General features: G+C 38.7%; 1 protein-coding gene across 1 annotated transcript in view; it reads right to left on the reverse strand.

The window, feature by feature from the left end:
* adarb2 (adenosine deaminase RNA specific B2 (inactive)) overlaps positions 1-24,874 on the reverse strand; it is a 227,175-nt gene that overhangs the window by 4,843 nt on the left and 197,458 nt on the right. The window contains exons 5-8 of the mRNA XM_020608979.1: positions 19,210-19,378; positions 16,293-16,444; positions 14,501-14,669; positions 8,016-8,197 (exon numbers count right to left, since the gene is read on the reverse strand). Coding sequence (XP_020464635.1) covers positions 8,016-8,197; positions 14,501-14,669; positions 16,293-16,444; positions 19,210-19,378 — 672 coding nt within the window. The remainder of the gene's footprint in view (positions 1-8,015; positions 8,198-14,500; positions 14,670-16,292; positions 16,445-19,209; positions 19,379-24,874) is intronic.

Below are 24,874 nucleotides of genomic sequence, written 5' to 3' on the forward strand. Positions count from 1 at the left end.
AGCTGCTGACAGCAGGGTGAGAAACAAATTAGGGTTCAGGGCAAAAATGTCCCCCGAGAGGTTACACTGGGTGTTTCATAGGAGCCAGTTCCCAGTATATTTTGAGTAAGTGAAATAGAGAAGTTTTGATCCAGTGTTTGAGGTTTTCAAAACACTTGACTATACAGCCTAAAGCAGGAGAAGATGTTGAACTATATACTGGTCAGCAACAGAGTAATGGAACAAGTGCAAGAGGTTTACAGCAGTGATAGACAGGCATTTATTTTGAATTTATATTTATTTTCACAGGGATATTGCATATTGATCAATTCCCATGTATGTACCAGTATTAGCGACAGGGCTCATTTTCAACTATTGTCCCAAACAATTAGCTACATGTAAAAGGTTGTAAAATGGTTGTTTTTTTTTATTAAAAATATGGAAAAAATGATTAGTTGCTATCCTGCAGAAAGTAAGATGTGAAAATTTATAGGTGTTTGATTTGGGCTGCGACCAAGGTTGTTTTTGTTTTTGCAGATTATGTTATGTTATGTTGTTTAATCAATCACTTTCATGTCTGTACAGTTAGTATAAAGTACATACAATTAGCTACACAATGTGTCTACACTGAAAGCATAGCGTGTGCAGTGCATGTGTCTTGCATGAACCTTGTGCTTGAGTAGCATTCGTTTCAAGCGGCAGCCTCCAAGGCAGAGAAATGAAGCCAATGATGTGTCAAAACCTGCAGTTCCTCAAACGGCCATTTGAGTCTAGCTCCAAAAAAGGAGTCAATCCCCAGGAACTCCCACAGTAAAAGTTTTGGTCTCTATATTTCCCCTTCCATTACAACTGTACAGAGGGCCAATATGTATATAACTTGCCTATTTAAATTATACCAAGATGGCAATAACCAGACTTGAGCTTCAAAACTGCTCTTCAAAAAAACCAATGGGTGACATCACATAGGGTTTGTCCAGCTTTCATTTACACTCAGTGGTCCATGGCTATACCGGGCACTTGTTCACTCATGCATTGGAAGCACTTGATGTACAAAGAGCACATAGGAGCCTAAAGGAACACCTTGGAAATGACTGAAACACAACACTTTTCTGTTTTGTGCGGAATTGGATCATGAATCTCAGGGCAAAACACAAGAACACAAACCAAAATACACAGTTCTTCCAAGATAACTATATGTTCTGTAGGGTTAATATAACAAGTGATAGATCATGTGTTTTAACTGTGTTTTCATGATGTATTTCTCTATTTTGTTGGTATTCTGGTCATTGTTTTGGTGGATTTCTGTGGAGCCTTTACTCAAGTAACCCTGAAAAAAAAAGACTTTAACTGTAAAAATATGCTTTAGGTTGCGGTGTCACATTTAAAGCCGGGGTGACACGCGAGCCAACCAATAGGTGGTGTGGACAGCTGGATTAAAATAGGAGTGTATCATTTCCGTGACACATACGTCTCAAAAACACGCCCAAACACACAAACTAACACAATAAATTATGTTTGTTCGATCTTTACAAAACCCAAAGTTTAAATTTAGTTAGTTTAAAAATAGTAGTAGTTTTACAGAAGTCCATGTGCCGGAATAACTGTGAGGTTGAGGGATAAGTAGAAGTTCCAGGAGCTCATTACTGAGCTTTAACCTCACTAACAACACTGACAATGTCAGGAAAATTCCTCATGTATAGTTTACCTGCAGCGCTAACCTTATAGTCAAGCATTTTAAATTGTGTACATTGTCTGTGGATAGTTGGAGCAACCTGTTAACAAGTACAACCAGATAAAAATGTATTCTGTATAACTCCCTTAGAATAAGTTGAATTGATTGTCTCAGTATTAATAGGCTACTGGAATTAATTTACATATAAATTTCAGTGATGGAGGCTATGCAGCCTTTTCCTCACTATTTGCGTTGGGATTTTTCCAGTTTTTTTTAAGCGTGAGATATTATTGTTTCCATGTAAATGTGGCAGAAATTTTAAGAAAATGCATGTTTCCATCCACTGCTCTTGTTTTTCAAGTGCCGTAAAGCAGAAGAAGAATCCAGTTTAATAGCAAGCAGTTTAAAAAAACAAAGGTTGATAACAGAATAGCATTTCTATTGGTTTCATGTTTTTATTTGAGGAATGTTACAGTCTCGTCAGTGCTCCACACAGCTGTGTTTTCGTCTGCTGCTATTTTTAGTCTCTTCAGTGAACAAAGTCACACACTTCATGTTTGCCATAAGCAATTCCGTAAGTCTGTTTGCACTTTTGTCACATCTTGCTTTTACTGATTTAACACCTTCTCTACCTCATACAGCAGCCTAACAACTTTTTTTTGCAGTATTATCAAATTTGTTCAGATTTACAATGTTTCTACTCCAGTTTTTATGTAAAAACAGAGCCAGGCTAGCTGTTTCACCCTGTTTTCCCATCCTTGTGCTGACCTAAGTTAAGCTGGGTTTACTGTATACTTAGCACAACACAGTCATGGTGGTCGAGCTGATCTCCCCAATGCTTAATAGAATAAGTGTTGAATAAGTCTGTTTGCCTGGGTAACTAGCAGATGGTCTCTGTGTGCAACTCTTAATATTATAAGGTGTTGTTCACTATGAATTCCAATACAAAATGTTGGGCTGTTTTGACACAGATGTTTTTACTATTTACTTAGAAATGTCAGGTGCAATGTGTGCCATACTGGCAGAGACAGAGCTGCTTCTCATGTAACATCTAGGTTAAGCAAATCTGACAGTTCAGTGGTGCTTAAACATTATATCTACTCTAAATCTGTAAAACTGTCTTCACAAAGGAATCACTGTCTGGGATTTCACCTTGACTTCTAACCCAGCTGTTTTTTTATATCATGCAGTGTTAAAGGTACCTTCACAGAAATTCAGCCGACAGGTTATGACAGGTGAACAACAGTTGCCTCTGATCTCGCCGTCTGACAGACAGCTTGTTATAGTACAATACCACAATACATGCTTGCAGATCCTCTCCCCCTCTTGCCCCATTCATTTTCCACCCTTCCATTCACCAGCCTCAGCTCTTCTTTTCTGGAGCTCCTTGGAGCTGGAATGAATTGCCTGCCACAGTAACAATCCTCCAAGTCTCTTATTACCCATCTCTTCTCTCTTGTGCAGATGCACTTCTTTGAACAAAAGACCCTCCAATCCATCCTGCCTTTTTCCTTTCCCCCCACTCCATTCATGGCTCATTTCATCCTTTCAATGGACTTGACTCCTCTGTTTCTGTAATAGCCAATTTGATTTTTCCCTCATTGAAGACTTGATCAATTTCTCTTCTGGGAAATGTCTGGCAGACATGAAAGAGGCAGAATTAGAACCTTTGGTTATGGGATTCATAACTATACAGTACACACACCCCAGGTATAATATTTGAGGCTGTTGTAGAGCTACAGTACAGACTGCCTTTCAGGATAAAATCAGAATTCTCAGTCGCAACACAATCTCAAGACACATACATGCACTGTGCAATAGTTCAGTTGTACATTATGACACCAGACAGGATGACACTCTCTGACCACAGATCATGCTCAGTGCGTTGCAAGTTTAAACAAATTATATTTAAGGTTCTATTTGTTTATTTTCAGTCCTAAAGTTTTTCCGCATGGCAGACATTTGTCTCTTAATTCTGTAAATTGTGGGTAATGTCTGTGTACAGCCTCTAAAGGAAGCTGTTGTTAAAAGAGCAGCTTTGCTGCACTGGACAAAACACACGTGCATGAACAGTAGAGTATAATGAAATAAGGGTCCTCATTTGATCAGCCGATATCAGTCCATTAAAATATGTCTGGATCAAACAGCTCTACTTAGCGGTGAGCACTGTAATTTGCCACTGTAACAACATTAAAATTTACCCTTGAACTCTCAGTAGAGTTCAAGTCAAATCTTTACTGACGTTCAGCTCCAGCTTCACATTTGATGCAGACACTACACAAAAAATATAAACACACCAAAAAATCTCAACTGGGAAAATGTGAACTGTTAATATGTAACATGTGAATAAAACAGGGCTTAGATGTAAAACAATAATCTATACAAGTGCAAGTGGAGAGCGACCATTAGTAATTTAATAATTTGGGGCTCTGAAGATTTATGACAGTATGACCTGACACCCCCCTCCTTGGGGCCAAATAATGGGTAAACATCATTTAACCCATATACTAAGCTTCCATATGAATGCTCTCCCATTCTTTGGCACATTTAATTGTGTATTATTGACTGCTATCTACTGTTGTTCTGGTTTCTCTTGTCCCCACATGACAAAGCCTGGCCACAGTTTCTGTTCATGCTGCACTGAAAGTGGACAGCAGGGCAAGAGTGAAGGACAAGTCAGTCCATCGATGTGTTTGACCCTCAGGGTTCAGGTGGCCGTATGCGATAAGAGCACGCCATGAGATCTTCAGGAATTTCCTCTAGGGGTGTTGCTTTTAAATAACCCTGGAAACACAATAGCTAGCGGAGTTCATCAGAACCAATGAAAGGACAAGGAGGAGGAAATGTGAGGAATGTGGGGAGTGATATGCCCACAGACATCTGAATGCAAGTGAAGCTCTCTTTTTCTTTACACCCCTGCTGCCTTGCTGTCTCTGTCCCACTGTCCAAGCTCCCTTTAGATTGAATGGCTGTTCGATGAGAGCTGCGATTACATTGATTTGGTGTAGGACCATCTCAACTGTCTGTCCATCTCCCTACCTCTCCTCCCCTCCCTTCACCTTTCTACACTTGCTTCTCAAGGTACTGCAGGTAGGAACTGAAAACATCTGACAGTTTGGGACACACACTCAGAAAACACATAATCAATGTGGAGCATGTTAGAGGGGAGAACACTTTCAGGAGACAAGAGGCCACCTATATAGTCATTAAACAAACTGTGTACTTACTGAGTTTACTATAGTATAGTTACTGTGAATAACTTAATGTTACATATGAATATTGAAAACACTGGTCGTATATTAGCAAGAATATGTATTATCTAAAACCCAAACCCCCCACATTCATCCCAGCTATCATCATCAGATGACGATAGTGTACAACTATTGATCTTGATGAGGATAGGCCTCACAAATTATTAATCCTCATGGCACCCAGTTACCTGAAACACTGCAACACTTCTACACACTTCTAAACTCCAGAGTCTAAACTCCAGGTGAAAGCTCATGTAGGTGTGTCCAACAACATAGTGGGCGCCGCCAGCTGCAACATGAAACAGAGGGTGAATCCATTATAGAAGGAGGAATGCATTATGAGTAGGTGGAGTCAGGGCTGGCTTTAGTAATGGCCAATCAAACCTATTCCCCTCATCCCCTTTAAAAGCACAGCCACAAACCTGACTTGGACGGATGTCAGTAATTTCATGATGACTGATGTGGACAGACTCCATCAGGAAAGTGATATACTGTCTGTGAGGTGCAGTCGCTGTGACTGACAACATGGAACTATATGAGATGCTGCAACGAATAATTATTTTCCTGTATCTTTTTCTCCTACCAATTACGTACTTCATTTCTAAATAGTGGTGAAAAAAATATTTACTGTAGAAGCATTGAACCCAAATGATCACTTAGTAGTCTGCCAATATGACTTACCAGCTTTTGTGCACGGAAGAAAAAAAGACTGTCCTGTAACGAGCAGCAATTATATAGCGCAATTTACTCACAGCTGCATCCTATAAGGACAGATGGTGCATTATGATGCACGCCAGCCTTGTTTGACAATATTCATATCTATAGCCACATTCTGAGAACTAGCTAATTATTTATAAACAGTCTTTCTAAATTGTCACATGTTTCATAATTCAGATCATTTCACAATAAATTATTCACAGTGAATTCTGGCAGATCAGTTATGGATTTTGGGATTAATTATAAGTCGGTGTGGCTGTTAAAATACATTTTGGTATCTGTTATTGTGCTCCCCAGCCTAGGCTGCTGTCTGGAAAATTGCAATGCACCTGTGTTTGTGATAAAAGGTGATCTAAGCAGGTTTTAATGCAAACTCAATTTCAGGTCAAAATGAGCAGCAACGCTGCACTGTGCTGCCTAATCAGTGTAAACACAGCCTCAACTGCACCTCTCCTCCCACTTCAGTGTAAGCACATTCATTCATAGCAGGAAAACGCCAAACACACCAATGCACAAAAAACAAAGAAAAAAGAATTGCACCCAAGAACACTTCATAAAGACTGAATCTGTGCTGGCTGGCTTTGCACTGGCAGGAAAATAAAGTACAATGTTTTTTCTTTTACTGAATTCCACTGTCTTTGTTCTTATCAATAATTCCCATCAACACAATGTGCCCTACATGGCTGTGTGTCTCTGTCACTGAGCCTCTCTGACTGGCCTAGATCTGAAGTGATGGCTGATGTAGTTTCTGCAAGTTGGGTGTCATTCAGATCCTCTTCTATCTCCACTACAAACGCCTCAGGTCTCAGGGGAGCCTTGGAAGCAGACATGCCAGACAACTTCTTAGTTGTTGCTTGTCTGGCTGGCATAATGTAACTATAAAGAAGCAGGGGTACACAAGTGTGTTAAGCACATGTGTATATATGTGACACATGTGATCTGGAGTGATTCATTTGGTCTGGAGCTGACATATTTATTACTGGGAAAAGAATCCCTGAAAACAGATACTGTATAAATCCGTTGAAAACTGCAGTATTTTAAAAATATCAAAATGAGGAAAGAAATAAAATCACTCATCAAATTCAATACTATATCTCTTTTAAATAATGCTAATGTCCTAAAACCATTTGAAAATCTTTATTGTTCTGATCTTTGAAGAAACAGAGCAACCTAAAAACTCATCCACAATAGACCAAATCTAATTATCTGCTGCACAACTTTCAGGTTTTCACCAAGAGTCCAGTGCACCACTGCATTTTGCAAGGCATGGGGGTATTATTGTTGCAGTTCAATAGGTAAATGTGTGTGGCGTTCTGAAACTGTACCTCAGTCTTGATCTGTGTACTCAGATTTGTACTTGGGAGCAATCATCTGTAGTCTGATTTGTGAATATAGAAAGGAATATAAATGTGTATTCAAATTTGCAAGTTTACAGAAATTTGTGAATATGCAAAACAAACTGTAAACATGTACACAAATCTGTAAATGTGTGGACAAACATTTACAAATCTATGATGGATATATGCATGAAATAATCTGAAAATATATGCACTCAAAAAACTGAATAGAAATGCCCACTTATCAAAAGTGAAAGCTTTAAGACATATACATATATTCCTTAATTTCCACCTCAAGGATCTTTTAATTTCCTTTCTTGTTTTAGAAATCTACAGATGTCTGGGGTGATCTTCCAGCAACTCAGAGTTTTGTTTGCCTTGAGCTCAGTCAAGCTTACAGCACACTGCAAGGCTATGTAATGGTAATTACACCAATGTTCATTTTGTGAAATAACAAGAAGGTTTTTTGACATAACAACAGCCGTGCAGAATCTGATTATCATTATTTTTGAACCAGTCATTTGTTTGAATTCCATATAGAATCGGATCAGGTCAAAATAAACCTGACAAGCTCATTAAATTTCTGAGCAACACTCTGCTCAGAAGTGAAGATGAGCCTTAAACAGCCTTTACATTCAGCTTTTGATTGAATGTATTTGCTTTTTTTTTTTTACACATGCACAAATCTTCTTCACTTTTACAAATTTCTGTACACATTTAAAAATCTGTTCATATTTACACGTCTCAGTTCATGTTTACTGATTTGTGTGAATATTTACAAATCACAAAAAATTTTTACATTCAGAAATTTCAGTACTTGTAAATCTGAATGCACATTTTCAAACGTCTTTACACATTCACAAATCAGAGTACAGACTGAGACACAGGTTGATAACACCCTACGCATGTGCAAATAATATTGCAGCAACAATAATCTTATACAAGGCCTCGTGAATTCTTTTCACTGTGCTACTCTTCTTTCCTAAGTTGATATATTCCTAAATGTATTTGATCTAAATTCCACATAAACATGTCGCACTGTCTGTGTCATAGTCGTACCGCTGAGCAAGGGCTGGTTGCGTCTGTATGTGGTTGGCAGTGGACCCAGGTGCTCCTGACGCTTGTTCAGAACTCGGCCCAGATGACCTGTGTGGCGCAGGCTGCCAACGGTCACACTGTGCAGGTACACTGGCTCCACAAAGTGGCTCAGCAACGCCCCCTGCAGGCCCAGGATGTTCCATCTGAGGGGAGGTAATGGAGGAAGGAAAGAGAAAGAGAAGAAGCCAGAGAAAAGGCAATATGATGGTTTGAAAAGTGGATTTGGAGATAAGGGTGAGAAAGGAGGGAGAAGACAGCAAAAATGGCATAAATGGCATTTATAGGAATGTTGGTGAGGGAGAGAAAGGAGGAGGAGTGGTGTGGATGAAAAAAGAAGAAAAGGAGGAAGGAGGGCAACATTCGGGGGAGGGAGAATAGGCAGGGAGAAAGAGATGGGTAGAGACAGGAAGGAATAAAAAGAGAGAGACAGACGTGAGAGCTTCACTGACAGGTAGAGACAATTTGATCATTATCTTGATGTGGGACGTGATGATAACAGCCACTGGACTGACAACACACACATTATCTAACATACACACGACTTCTTCTCCCACTTTCTCTGGTTCAGAGACAAAAGCCATCATCACCTCCACCAACAACAACACAGCCAAAGGTCAGCACACCAGTATTCATTACATGGAACAACATATTACCGTGTGTGCATTCATCAGTGCTGCTGAGGTTAATGCACTGCATGGGGCTGCAGGAAAGCCTGTGCTGATTGTTCAGTACAAGGGGCGATCACCTCAGGGTTTATGTAATCACTGTGGGGGTAATGCTGCTGGCCGCACTGATGCCTTACACCGTAGCCAGCTGGTCACGCCCCAGCTACTATTGAAATACCCTTTATTTAACCAGTGGATGTTAATTTATGGATGGAAAATGCTAATTACTGTGTATAGTTTTGTTTTCTGGTTTTTACTTGTGCTTCTGGTTTTATTCTGTTTTTATATCGGTGTGCACATCAGGGGCCATTTTGCTGGAGTCAAATTCCTTGTATTTTTGACAATACTTGGCAATAAAGTTTATGCTTATGTTTATTACTGTGTTCATGGAGAGCGAGAGATGCTGATGTGTACCTGAGCCGTGCAGTCTCTGGTGCACTGGACTAATGAAGCTATTTAGGACTCAATCAAGAGTCCTGACATTATGGTACAAATTTTTACATCATTGTTCTTTTTGTTAATCAGTCTTTATATCACAGATGCAATTACAGTGGCTGCTTGTTTTTTTCTTCTTCTTGCCGACTTAATAATTACTCATTATGGTTCCTTTCACCTCTTGAGCAGTCAATTAACATCAATGGCTTTCTGGGAATGAAAAAACGGCCCTGAAAAGCAGCCCGTCTATACTTCACCTGCAATCTGTCAGTAAGATCTGTCCATTCCTTTGAGCTTCGTTCAAAAAGTACACACACTCGCATTCACACACAACCTCAGTGCTTCACCAAAACAGAAAGAGTTTAGCTTGAAATATTAATTTACCCACAAAGCAACACCATGAATCAGAAACATCTTCTAATCTCATGCAAGAAAAAACAGCCATCTGGCTTGATTGTACGAATTTAAAGAGGGGGAGAAGGGAAAAACCGCTTCTCTCTCTCCTGTTCTGTCTCTCTACAGCTATCCTTCCCCCCCTCCTCTGGTAAACGCTGATCATTAAAGTAATGTGTTCATCTGCATAAAACTGCGGTGGGATGGAGAAGATCATCATTATATGAAAGCCATTTAGGTCCCTCAATTAAATCCAGTTGTCGAATTCAAATCAAATATTAGCGAAGGAGCTTCACGAGGAATGGCTGAAGAAAACAAAATGATGCTCATCGGATTATGGTACATTGACTATTATCAGAAATATTTACATCCTAAAATCCCCCAAAGCTGAACTAACCATAATAAAGTGCAGGAACTGAAGGAAGAGGGGAAAGGTAAAAAGTAATGGGAGGTTGCAAAATGAGTGTGACAGAGGACAAAAAGAGCATCCAAGGGATCACTTTAAGATTACAGCAGTGTGGTTGTGTTGAGTCCTAAGCTCCTCTCAGTTCCACCCTCCACCCTGACCTTGATAAACTGGCCCTTGGTGACCCACTCATTTTAACGACGGCCACCGATCATTTACTACGACATAAAAAAAAGCAGAGGCTGTGGTGCAAAGAGAGCGTGTCTGCCGTCTGGCCTAGCTGGAGTGGACAGGAGAGAATGGTGGGAGGGAAGAAAAGCAGGGTGTCCCTTCTCCCTCCCCCGTCACTCTATTTTTTTGTAAAGTAATTGCTTTCACCCCCGTTGGTGACCTGGGTAGATTTAATCACACCGTCTCCAGCCCTGGCCAACTGAATCAAATTGGTCAAATTAACAGCAGCTCCATAGGAGAAAGGTTCACCTCTCTCTCTTAGTGTGTGTGTGGGGGTGCTTGCCAATTCTTTCACACACAAAACAGTGGCTCAGCTGTGGTCCTGTATGGCTGAGTTGGCACACTATGATGCTAACCAAGTTGAATTCACTGACTCACTTCCTGACAAGGCCCAGTCATGGATGAAAACTTAAAACTATTTTAAAAAGTGATTATAAAGTTGTAAGAAGACAGAAACAAAAGTAAAGAATTACTATTACTGTGTATTAGACTATTTCATTATTTTGACTGTTTTGTTGCTACATCCTGGGATGACCAGTAGCTCAAGGAAGCTAATGATAGAAAACCGTAGATATATATTGCTGTTTAACTGATATTAGATTTTGCTTTTATTTATATTTGTGGCCACAATATAATTAATTGTAAAGCTTTTTTCTGGTTCTGAATAACGCCACCATAGCTCCCTGAGGATTCAGACCTGATCCAAAATGAACCTTTGGAAAAGCCACATAAACTAATTCTGAAAAAAGAGCAATCCAAACGGCACCTAAACACAACCAGGCCCAAACCAGAGAGCCCTGATGATGATTATGCCTGATCCAAATGGCCTTAACAAACATCAACAGAATAAGAACTTAGACACCAGTAGTAACAATCAACTTACTCAATCATTTAACAAGCAGCCACAGTGGAAAAAAGAGACAATACACTACTATCAGTAATGTCCAATAAGAATGAATATAAACTCAAAGGGACTAAAATAAATGTTTTTATGCTTCAGAGTCAAATAAAACAAGAAAGGTATCACCCATATTAAAGTATAAAATAAAACTAGACAAAGAATAATGATAATAGTTTATAACACAGCCAGGCTGGGTAAACAGAAGAAGGAAGTTGCTGAAATGCCTTTGATGATGGCCAGAAAATATATATGTTATCTGCATAAAACAAATAGTCATATCATCTACATAGAAGCTGAACAGTGCAGACGACCAGCTACGTTACTACTTTATATTATTTACAGACAAAATCAGAGCACACATGACCGGTAGGGCACGTTTCCTTTAAGATAAAACTCATTCCCAATGTTCCTACCATTTGCATGTTGAAATTATTTAGTTTTTACTAGCATGAGTAGGTTTTATGTGTTGTGGTTTGATCAGTTTTATTATTGCCTGGTTTTATGGATTGCTGTAATTGCATGATTTTATGGACATTATTGTTGTTGCATTTTGGACTAAGGATCATAGTGATTGGAAACAGCTGTGACTGATTAAATAACCCCCCCAGGAACCAGGCAGGAACCAGAGAGCAGAAAGGAGTGTGACTACATTGGCAGTTTATAGACGCCAGTAATGCATGGGAATAAACCAGAGAGAGTCTGTGGATGGAACATGAAGCGTTGGTGGGGCTGAAACACAAGGCGAGCCACACAGGGATAGGGGAAATGACCATGCTGCCTGGGGTTGTAGTGACAGAAAGGCTTAATTTAGGCTTGAAGCAGCTGCAGCAATCCATCTGAGGGGGAGAGGGATTATGTGCATCTGAGAAGAGGATCTGGGCTTGAGTCGGTGAGGATTACGCCATGAGACTGAACCTGGAACCTTAGACAACAGCTACAAAGATTCCCATCTTGCACAGCTGGGTTTGAGTTCTTCTGAACCGAGTGGACCCATGAAGACCTCTAGTCCCTTCAGAAGCTGATGTTCTATTACTAGACAAGGAAGAAGTAGCCTCTTCTGGCACAGTGTGTGAATTATACTGTATAAATATACAAACATAACCATCACTTATCATTTCTAATAGTGTGCCTAACCATTTCAAATTTAGAACATCTAATGTAGTTACAAATGAATGTCACTTTCGGCTTTTTCTCGTTAGGGGTCGCCACAGTGGATCGTCACACTGACATTTGGCACGTGTTTTACGCCGGATGCCTTTCCTGACACAACCCTGACTCGAACCCTAACCGCTAGTCTGTCAGGGAAGACACATGATTAAATATCCAGCAAGTAAATATAAGATGATTATTAATTATGTCTGTGTGTATGCATGTGTAGAGGATACTTTGATGTGTACACATCTATGCCTTTACTTTTCACACATAAAGACAGTGTGAAAACAGATGGAAGAGCAAAGCTGTCCTGACTTCACTGGCTTGCCAACATGTGATAATACATTAACAATTTAAAAACATTTTGTGTAAGATAAAAATATTACCAGTAGTTTCCATTCAACTCCAAATCTTTTTTTTTTTAAAGTCAAATCATAAAATATTCAACTCCAAATCAAATCCAAGTCAAATCATATATTACAGTTTGCCAGTGCAGGGGGGTTAATAATTTTTAATCCAAATGATTGTTTAAATAAAGTTGGTTTTACATTATACTAACACAGGATTGCTAGAAAAATCATAGACACATTTTAACATTTCATGCACATTTTTGGGTCGTCTAAATTAGCAGTGTAGAGACCTTATCTCCCTTACATTTTGACATGTACCTGCTTAACACCAAATAAATATACCGCAGTAGGTAAAGGGCTGCAGAGTCGACTACACGGACAGAGAGATTTAAAGATTGACATGAGTCATACACTAATTCATTAGAGGGGGATTAGCTGTTCAAGTCACATATGGGAATTCAGTAGTCACCGCTAAGACTACAAAAGATTTCACATAAAGCATGACTCATGGAAACACACACAGGCACCCCCACACACAGATGCGCTAAGGTAAATATCATATATACCTCTGCTTGGCTCACAGAGTACTTTTTAAAATGCTTTATTTAAAGAGAGATCACTCCTTCTCATAAGAAAGTTAATCTCCTAATAAAGTTAAGCCTTTTATCAATCCTTTAACCTTTCTTAAAGGGATTCCTACACTGCTCCTACCAGTAATTAATGGCGGAAATGGGTCCACTCTTAGCATACTTGACATGGTTGAGGCTCTTAATCATTTTATCTCATCATGTGACATGCTTGTCAAAGGCAACACTCCACTATCACAATAGGCCTCACCTCATATATAACAGCAAATTGTCACATAGACCTGTTACATATGCAGCGGTATTTGCATTGATAAACTTAAACATAAGTGTCTTGGTGAGGACAACTTTGAGCTATGGATCCTTTCCTCTCAGTGCACCTATTATTACTGCACCACATTTTAAAGTCAACTATTATCTCAGGTAATATCCCCTCAATATGGAAGGCTGCTCAGGTGCTTCATAAAGGTGGTGACACTCGACCTATATCCAAGCTGTCCTGTTTGTTCAAAATGCTAGAATCACTACTAAACTCAGAACTACGTGACTTCTTGGAGGATAATAATGCCCTTCAGCATTAGGCCTTAGACCTGCTCATAACACAATAACCTCTTCAGCTGCTGTTATGGATGACACAGTTAACTCATTTAAAAAAAACAACACGGTGCTACACTCCTTCTACAGTATATCTGTCAAAGGTTTTTGATGCCGCTGATCACAACATTTTGTTAAATAAGCTGCTTTCTGTGGGTTTTGATGTTTGTGCATGTGATGGGTTCAAATCATATCTCTCTGACAGGACTCAGAACAGTTACTGTAGATGGCCTCAAATCAAAGCACCAGATGGTTGATAAAGGTGCTCCACAAGGATCAGTATTAGCCCCACAACTTTTTACTCTGTACATAAATTATATTTATTTTCCAAATCAGGACTATAATGCACTTTTTTATACTGATGATACTATCCTGTATGCCACCACCTCAACTGCAATCCAGGCCTCTCAATCAGGTTTCCTCACTAAATAAAGACAAACTCATTCTTTTCTTGAGGTCAGAGACCTCATGTTGATCACTTGTTTTGTGAGGAGTTTATATTAATATATGGGGTATCTTGAAGCCACCTTTCCAATAAAATTAACACAATCCATTAAATGCAAATAGCAAAGCTAAGCAGGCGTGAGACTGGAGATTAATAACCTATATTAATAGGCTTTATCATTGGTGTTGAACTTTCCAACTGAGATCACTGGCAAAAAGAAGAAAAATTAAACTATAAACCCAAAAAGTAAGACAATGTTAAACCCAGATGCAACATCTGATAGCACTGACCTGGTGATTTTGTCGGTGCAGGACATGGTGATGAGCTGCTCGCCCTGTAAAACACCATCCCAGGTCTGAACAGGCCCCCGGCATCGTACTGGCACTGTCCCCTCGCCTGACTCAATTTTGCTTCGCAAGTGGTTGCGATGCTTTCTCATTAGGCGTCTGCTGCTGTGTACTGAAAAAAAAACCCAACCCAATCACAACCCGTGGTTTACATCATTCCCTAACACACCATTGCCTGATTTCCAGTTTAATTAGCCAATAATCAAGTGTGTTATTTCTAAATAGTACAAAGCTGTTTCAGATCTAATCATGTCAATCAGCAGTCAAAAGTCATACAGCATATTTCTGATTAACTGTACTTGAAATACACAGCCTCAGAAAGAACAGAAAGAACATTATTCAATTACTGATTGTAATATATTTGAAAAACAAAATCTCCTTAAGTGTTCTCTGCATAATTAGAGATGTTCTCATCTACTAATTATTGGTGTTCATATTTAACATTTTATAACACTTTGCTGGATTATTATTTGTACAGTGAAAGACCATATTCATTCACATGGAATCAAGGCAGCATCCATTAATCCATTAAGACAAACATCTCAGTTCCTTTCAAAGAAAACATTTTAATGAGGTTAACTGGTTCTTTTAGGGGATTAAACGTATTGTTTATTAATGAAGCAAGCATATTTCTGGACTGTCGCTGGATGCAAGGAGCAGTCTGCAGTTTGTGGGGGTGTGGGGTCTGTGTGTGGCATGATCAGAAGGTTTGGGCTGTATGTGTTTGTTATACATCACACTGTCTGCTTGTGGTTTCCTGTGTGTACGTGGCAGCATTACTCTACTGAAAATGAAGGAAACATTCAAAAAGAAGCTGAATTACAGATGCTGCTTTTCTTGTTTTCTGTGCAATGGTGACTAAGTGCAGATAATCACTGTTTGTTTGTTAATAACCTCTCATTAATTTTGGCCCTAAGATCTCCTTTCCTTTCTCTTCCTTTCCTTCTCTTCCTCTACGGTTGTTGCTTTAACTGGTCTGAGAGCAGCTAAAAATTAAGCCCCGGCTTCCAATTCTGAAATGTTTAAGAACAGTCAGGAAAGGTACTTTTCTAATCCCACTGCACTGCAGAACATTTAAAAGATTAAAGGACCAAAAACGTAAAGTTCAAAGGCTTCTCCAATGACAGCATAATTTCTTCACCCCCTCTCTTTTCAGTCCTGCTGGTTGCACCTATCCAAGTACTGCACTGTATCTATGTACTGTCTTTTCATCCCTGCTGGTTGCATCTAACCAAGTACTGCACTGTATCTATGTACTGTATGCATGTGTATTCACAGAGCTGAATAGCAGCTCCAGTTTGTGATGAAAGGATGGGGAAATATATACATTCTACTGATGGAAACTGCAGTCCAGATTACATTTCTGAATGTATAGGTCAGGAAAATCCTGGGCAAACCATCTCAAAAAGAATATGCAATTTATTTTCTGTGGCTAAGAAATACAATGTCATCTAGTCAGCACAGTGTGGCTGAAAGACGCCAAAGATGGAGGGATGCCAGCTCCTTGACAGTGTCTGGAGTGAAAAAAATAAATCAGCAGAGCACTGGCTGTCAGAATATCTGCCAGGGGAAATTATCTCTCTATAAACTGACTGTATGTGAGGTGATAGAGGAAATAATAGTATTTACATTCAATAGAAGTGTATTGTGTGTCTTTTAAAATAGCTTTATTTTTATATTTTCAGTGGTATTAAGCTATATAAAACAAAGGCAGCAGAAGGGCCTGGTGTCTTACAGTCAGTGGTGATTTCATAGGGCGAGTTGAGTCTCCCATCACCACATGGTGAGGTGGTGATGTACATGTGGAAACGGACGTTTTCTCTCAATGTGTAGCCACACTGCTTGTGCTGCACGAATACTGACTCCTCCCAGTCCTCTGGCCTTTTACTTTGGTAATTGGAAAAAAAAACAGGAATGAGAGAGACTGATGAGAAAAGCAGCACCATTCATCACAGTATAGGGAATAGATTTTCACTTTTCTTTTCTAATGATGAAGTGAGGCAGAGACAGAGATGGACACCAACCCTCTCTCTGACCACAGCTCATTCTCCTGCTGTCAGACAGACTCCTGGACATTACTCAGCCTGTACACATGTGTCAGGGGAAACAGGAAGGAATTTAACCTACAGGTCTATACTTTAATGACTAAAGAGTCACCATAGAAGTTAAAATAATGTTTAAATATTAAATAAAGATCAGAAAAATGACATGTAAACTTGTGTTAACTTCATTAAATTGTGCTGAAATATATTAATCCATGATCAGAACTGACATCATTAGACAATAACTGTGACTCAGACCTGCTTTTAGGTACAGCAGGCTGCTGAGTGAACTTCTGAGCCACTACATGTTAAAGACTGTTTTTGCAACATTTTGCAGGTAAACACACTTCACTATTTAATGTTGAATTATTGCTGAAATCAGCAAGTATCTATATTGATCTTCCTGCTACAGCAGATTCAGATTGACATAGTCTATGAATATTACAGAAGATATTATAATAATACTAAAATGAATTATAGTAAACCAGCTCTGTTAAACTACTGTTACTTGCTGCTACAGAAACAGATCAGTGATCAAATATGTGAAAAATTGCAAAGCAGAACATTCACTTTCTTTTCTGTCTAAACACACCACGATACTAGCAAATAATTGCTATTTGTGCTTTTGCTGTAAAAGAGAAGACAAGAATAATTAAAAATACTATAACTCAGTACAGAAGATTAGTTTGCTGGAATGTGATAAAATAATAAGTTCCTGTCACAACTGAATCAAAACCATTACATTTACATCTATTAACAATGAACTGAATACTCACAAAATGGTCAACACATAATTTAAAAAATCTACAAAACTGTTATTGTTTCTGCTTGTGAAGAAACAAGGCTTTCATTTACACACACACTGTAAGTACATGTAACTACACACACATAAATGTATATGTATATATAAAATAAAACACAATAAAACACACAAACACACACAAACTATGCATCGCAATGCAAAGCACAACTGAACTCATAGTATAACCTCTCCTCTGTCACCGATGTCCTTTCACTGAGTGTAAATATGGCACTTCTGGCATTTTGTTTGGTCATTTCATTATAAGTTATCTTCCTCATTAGCCATTTTATTCAGCTGCAAAGTCTCCCTACCTGCCACCCAGCATTGTGCTAAGACAAAAAGTCAGTTTTGTGTATGCTAATATGACATTCAACAATCTACTCTTCGAGCCACTAATCTGATGAATCAGCCTTGGTATTGAGTTCCTTGGGGGAGCTCAAAAACATAATATATGCCTCTGCACTGGAGGCAGTTTGGAGTCAACACTCATCAAGACTGTCTCCTGATACTGGTAAGAATGTTGGGGAGTGTTTGTGTGCACCAGAGCACCAAAGGTTGCAAAGGCACACAAAGTAAATACACTTTAAAAAGGTACTCTAAACAAATAGGCCACTGAGACCCTGAGCTGAACCAGTTGAGTGTGTGCTAGTATGCTTAGTTAGCTGGAGAGAATAGTGCACATATGGCTTGTTGATTACTGAAAAGTCTCTGGTGAACTAAGCAGTGCTGTTTCCATGAAGCTTATTATAGAGGAGAGGGCTTTTTTTGCAGTGAAGTGGGGGTGTCACAACAAACACGATTTTTAATGCTATTAAGCATACTGTTAGTCATAATGTGCTGTAGTGTAATGCATGTTAAAGTTGCTGGAGGCACCTTGGGAACTAAAGCCTATAAAGTCTGTGCAGCATATTGGCAACAGTTTAACTTTGATATGCATTCACTGAATGTAACTGCTGCAAGTGCATTTTGTATTTTAAGCAGTATACCTTATAGTTACTATTAATGAACCATGTACTTTACTTTCATTTCTCTGCTACTTTATACTTATAGATGTATACTGTACAATATGTTTACTTAGAGAGATGGACAAATTACAATCTTTTCTCCATTATATTTATCAGAAAACAATAGGTACTGGTTACTACTGATTAAGATTTTACTCGCAAAACATGATCATCAGATACAATCAGATTAATTGCTATATATTAAAACATGGAAATGCTGTATATATGTTTATGCACCTGTAATAATAATCCATTTCTATAATACAAAATAATATAACATATGAAAGATACAATTCTGATGCATCATACTGTATGTGTAAAACATATACATGCAACATTTGCATGTATAGAGGGGAGCTGTTAACAAATTTAGCTATGCCTACTCAGTAATGTCTTTTGCTACTGGTTATACTGGACAAGTATGAAAAACCCGAGTGTACTGAATTGAGCAAGAGTGTGTTTTATTGTCAATAATAATGTTGATTTTTAATCTGTACCAGGAATAATCTCTGAATTTTTTTTTCCTTTAAACATTAAGTAGTTTTGCTTTAAGTACATTTTTCTCATAATACTTATGTCTGTAAAATTTTTTATATAAGACATGTAATACTTTGTGAGTTAATTTTACCAAAGCATAAGATGTAAACACTATTTCTAATTAGTCATAATAGCAGCACAGTTTTCCTGTTCAGTGCATATGAAGCAACTGATTTCCAATAAAAAGTCTTCTTGACTAATTTCACATGATTAGGAATGTAAATATCACATGGACTTTAAAGTTCTAGCAGAATATAGTGCTATTACCTTAAAAATAATTCAAGCTGAGAGTAGAAGAAGCGTAGCAGGGCTCTGCGGACCACCACTTCAGCATGACAGTCATTGACCACCTGTCCCTGGTCACTCAGATACTCCCCATTGATACATTTGGTGCCCGTAGATAATGCCACCACCTGGGCATGCTTCAGGTCCAGCCCTGTTGAACAAATACACACAGAGAAATTCGCTCTATAGTGCTTGTTACATATGTTACACTGGCTACATTGGTTCTTTAATCCATGATCTTAAAACCAGTTTGATACCTAGAGCTTGTTTTTCCTCGCCTTGCTGTCTGTGGGAAATATTTTGTTATCATTATAAAAGGAGCCCAAGAACACACCAAACATCAGAATCAGAATCTGCTTTATTGGCCAGGTGTGTTGGACACACGAGGAATTTGACTCTGGTACATCGGCTCTCAATGTCCATGTACATATCCCAAAATAAGCAGTATTAACAATAGCTATTTAGCCTGTACTAGCTAAAACACTAATCTTTCTAGCTAGTATACAGGAGTGAAAGAGATGTTCAAAATTAGGTTTACAATAATGTAAAAATACTTAATTACAGGTAAAGGTCCTGCATTCAGAAGTGTACTTAAGTAAAAGTTTAACACATTTCACTGTAAATATTAAGGAGTCAGCATCACTGTTGTAGCTGCCTGAGGTGGAACTGGTTTTTACTACTTTATATACAGTTATTCCATTAGTTCACAACCTAGGGGTCAGGCTCCTCCAGAACGTCACTAGATAAATAGGAGGGGGTCATCAAATGTTTAATGGAAGAAGAAACAAGAAAAGTTATGATACTCAAATCTGTGTTCACTGTTAGAACTTTTCTCTAATTTTTGCTTTTTGTTAAATTTCGGATCATTTGGTAGTTAGTGAGAAAGAAGCTAGTCAGAGTTTACATAGCAAGACATTTGCTTTTTGAGCTGGTATCATCAGAAAGTCTTGAGCTCAGACCTATAGCATTTTATTACAGAAGGATACAATGAAGGAAGAACCCACTAAAACTAAAATATGTCTGGTGCTGTGTTTACTGCTGTAATATCACATTAGCTATAGCCCTTGCACTTACAGTATAAAGAGAGAAAAGTGAAAAATAAAGTAAAGTTTAATACAAACTGAACAGCAGCAAACATGAACATTATACTGTACTTATTAGTGTTCACTTTTTGTTGATGCTTGTTAGTATTAGTGTTATATTCTTCTAGTTGCAAAGTGTAAAATGAAACAATGTTTCTGACATAGTTTATCTTCATTAACTAAACTTTGTAAAAAACAAAATTATATACATGCCCATATAAACCCTTGCACTTACAGTATAAAGAGAGAAAAGTGAAAAATAAAGTAAAGTTTAATACAAACTGAACAGCAGCAAACATGAACATTATACTGTACTTATTAGTGTTCACTTTTTGTTGATGCTTGTTAGTATTAGTGTTATATTCTTCTAGTTGCAAAGTGTAAAATGAAACAATGTTTCTGACATAGTTTATCTTCATTAACTAAACTTTGTAAAAAACAAAGTTATATACATGCCCATATAAATAATGAGCAGGTTACATTATTATTATTATTATTATTATTATTATTTGTGTGTATATAGTTATATTCAGGGTTGGACAGTGAGTGGGAGGGTCACTTAATTTTTCACACTGAAGGTGATAATACTGCCTGGGATAGTATGATAGGAGCTTCTAAAGAGGTCGCCCAAATGTCATTCCCATTGTAAGACATGAAACAAATGCTACAGTATGAGTGAGATCACAGATCACAATTTCATCCTGTCTCATGTTGGTTTTCTCTTTTCTCACTGAGCATTCAGGCCAGTGCAGGGCCATGTCAAAGCCTGGCTGACTGACAGAGAGACAGAGGTGGTGTGGGGAGAGGCTGGATCAGCATGTTAACGGCATGCAATTCCTTCCTTCACTGCCACAAATCTCTCCCATCGCCTCTGAAAGTCAGGCTTCGCTGCCTTCTGGCAGACCTGCAGGCACCGCCGGCCCGGCACATGAGCTTTTATCAGCCTCGGCCCAGATGGCACTGCGGCAGGAAAGTCCTGACACCTCCACTGATGAGGAGAGGGAAGGAAGAGAGGGGAGGGAGGTGTATGTGAGGGCAGTGTGGAGAAGAAAAGGCAGAGTCTAAGGGAAAAGTTCTACTTTTTCACTAAAAACTACAGATGTAACTAATATTCATCTTAAAGAAATCAAATGTATGGGCTTTCTTATTAAAACAAATCATGAAGATAATGGCAAGAAGAACATACATTTACCCCATTCACTCACTGAGTAACATAATACATCCAAGAGTTTTTTTTGTCCAATTTTTGTTAGTACACTGAGATCATTTCACTTGTTTCTAAAAGGCGAAAACATCTGGGTTGAAGAAATTATTCAATCTAGGAACAGATACAAAGAAACTACATCACTTGCAGAGATGTGCTTTCGAGTCTCAAATAAACAAACTTCATATTTGACTCACAAATCATCCCTAATATTTTCCTAGATATTTTTAGTTGAGGACTAAACTGTAGACAAAAGCTGCATTCACATTACAGGGCTTAATGTTCATTACAGGCCTCATTGTCACATCCAATCTATTTGTGTTGGTGATTTACAAAGGCAACAGAAGTTTTTCACAGTGGAAAGAGTCTTACCACTACCTGTACACAATTTACATTTTACAGTGATGTTCTTATCACCTTTTTTCCCAATAAAATCAAAGTATTTCCAGGCACTGAACGTGGCCCCTTCTGTCTTCCAAGCTACCTTGTTGCTTATGATGCTGCTAAATGATGTATAGCGATGTGTGTATGTGCAAAGACTACAAATATTAAATGTCAAATTTCAAATCAATCTTTGTCTTTGATGACAACAAAAGTAACATAACAAGTTGTTTTTCGAGAGAGTAGATGTAATATTATTACTGAAATTTTATTTGTAACTTTTTACGCTACTCGTTACTGGGAAAAGTAATATTATTACAGTAATGTGTACGACCCAACACTGGTCACCTCCCTGTCTAATGCCCTTCTTGCTCAGTCATTTGGTTTTGGCCAGACAGCTGACTCCAGGTAAAGTCCCGGTGGTTCCAAACTTCAGTTTCACAGTTGTTGAGGCCTCTGTGCTTATGGAAACACTCAAAGCTTTAGAAAAGGCTTTATAACCGTGTTATGATCTATACCCCTCCACAGTTTCATCACAGATGTCTACAGAGAGTTCCTTGGACTTCATGGTTTGGTTTTTGAACTGAAGTGCAATGCGAAGTGTAGGAGCTTGTACTTCTGAACGATGTCCAATCAATTCAGTTTGCCACAAGTGGACTCCAGTTAAGTTCTAGACAGATCTCAAGGATAATCAAAGCAAACAGGATGCACCCTGTCCATAGCGAAGGATCTGAATGTTTCTATAAACAAAACATTTCAGTTTTTTAAATAATAAATCTGTAAAAAAGTATTTATTATGGGTTAATAATTGTAGAAAATCAAAAAGACAGTTTTATCCATTTAAAATTAAATCTACAACTAAATAAGAAGGGGTCTGAATATGTCCTGAAGCCGTGCCATCAACTATCAGCATATTTTGTTGTAAATATCACTCATGGAACAATAGTAAATTAAAGCCTAGAAAAGCAGGTTGAACCTACTGTGCCATACATTCCTGTATCTAGATCACCCCCGTTCCTCCTCAGTGATAAAGCGAGTTTGAAAAAAGTAACAGACTCCCAATTTCATTCTCCTGCTTTTTCTTGCCGTTCCACGCAGTGATTGTTTAGATCCCTTTTGCAGTGGACAATTTCTGCTGCACTGCATGCTACACTGCCATGAAATTGGTACTGAGGCTGCCTTCAGTTTGCAGGAGAGAGGATGGGAGGAGGAGAGATGAATGAAAGTGACAGAGAGCCCCACAGGTACTGTGCTGTTGTTAAACCAGGAAAAATCAACTGCATTACAGAGCTACAAAAAGAGAGGGTCAAAAGGAACATGGTAGAGTAGAATCAAAGGCCTGTGGCACTTTATACACCCAAATACATGTGTTGATTTCTGTTGATTCAAAGATGTCACACCCCAGGATAACAGCACTGTCAAAAAGCTGGTACTGTACATCACAGATGGAGACCTGAAACTTCTCACTATGGTAACTGCACTATACTGCTCAGAGCACGGTACTAACAAGAAGACAAAGCACACACTGGCTCACTATGGCAACTCAAGAGGTAAACACTTTCACACTTTTCTGTATATGCACGTAGGCGTTTATTTAACATGGGATTTTGACAACTGCTCGTGAATTTGACTATGCTTAAGTGGTGGGAAAATAGAGTTGGGATTTTGTAACAATCAAGCAAAGCAGTGCAATTTTCTTCTCAGGAATTACAGGGATTTTTGGAGGCATTGTCCAACAACCATGTCCAGAGTGTAAGAAAATGGCACTCAGTAATTAACACCCCCCCAAAAAATCATATTCAGGCTATTACCAGGATTTTTTGTGGCTAAGTTGGCCAGTTTAACTTATTTAAATCTACATTATATTCAGTGGTGGGGGCTCTGGTTCCTTCCTGGGAGAAGCTTTTGTGACAGATTCAGTTCAAACTGCTCGAGCCATCACAAAACAACTGAAGTGCTGTGGCACAGATATACTGCTTTCAGAAAAAGGAAGTAAGGTAATTGTATTAGTCATAACTCATGGCAGCACCTGTGACTAACATTTATTCCCTTTAATGGTCCCCTGCAGTGTTGCCAACTATTTATAAGGGAAAGTAGCTAAAGAATATTGGAAACCTTTCTAGATGACGTCACATGCCAGTTTACATGTTGATGATATCATCATGGCATATTTGTGTAGAAAATTGCTAAATATTTTACGTATTGTTATAAATATAAATTGCTAAAATTCAAGTAAACAACATACATTGTATAAGAATATTGTATTAGTCTTTAGCATGTACAACCCCAAATCAGTTGGGATAGTATATAAACTCAAAATTAAAACTGGAAATAGTGATTTTGTAAATCATGTACTGTCACGCTCCTGCCCCTCTTGCTTCCTGTCATGCTTTTATTTTCACATGACTTCCTGTTTTGTTTCACCTCAGTTTTGGCCCTTTTATTTAATCATCATTAGTTCACCTGCTCCTTATTGTTTGCACCTGTTTTTTACTTCTATTTAGGCAAAGTCCTCCCATCAGGACGCTGCCAGATTGTTCTAGACCCCAGCTCTGACTCTCCAGCACTTATACCTTGCCTGACTCTCTGTTTTTGACCTAGGATTACCGTTTTTTTGACCACCATGTTTTGTCTATGCCCTCCCAGATTCTGATCGCCTGCAGTATACCGACCTTCTGATTTTGTCCCCCTTGACCTCAAGTTTGGATCCCCTGGCTATACCTGTTTACCAGCGCCGACCCTGGACTGTCTTATCGACCTGATTGATATCCTGGACTTTGTGTTAGTTGTTTTGCTTACAACAAGTAACTTGTCGCTACCTCGGTTCGTCTGGTTATTTAATTGAGTTCACCACAACCTCTGTTTGGCATCTGTACACGCCAAGCCTGACAGCACAGTCTGGCCAGTATGAACTCAGCCAGCAAACAGGACCAGGACTGGCGGACTTCCATGGAACACGCCCCGGCCCACCAGGGAGCCG

Source organism: Monopterus albus, unplaced genomic scaffold, assembly GCF_001952655.1.
Source record: "Monopterus albus unplaced genomic scaffold, M_albus_1.0 scaffold96.1, whole genome shotgun sequence".
NCBI lineage: Eukaryota > Metazoa > Chordata > Actinopteri > Synbranchiformes > Synbranchidae > Monopterus > Monopterus albus.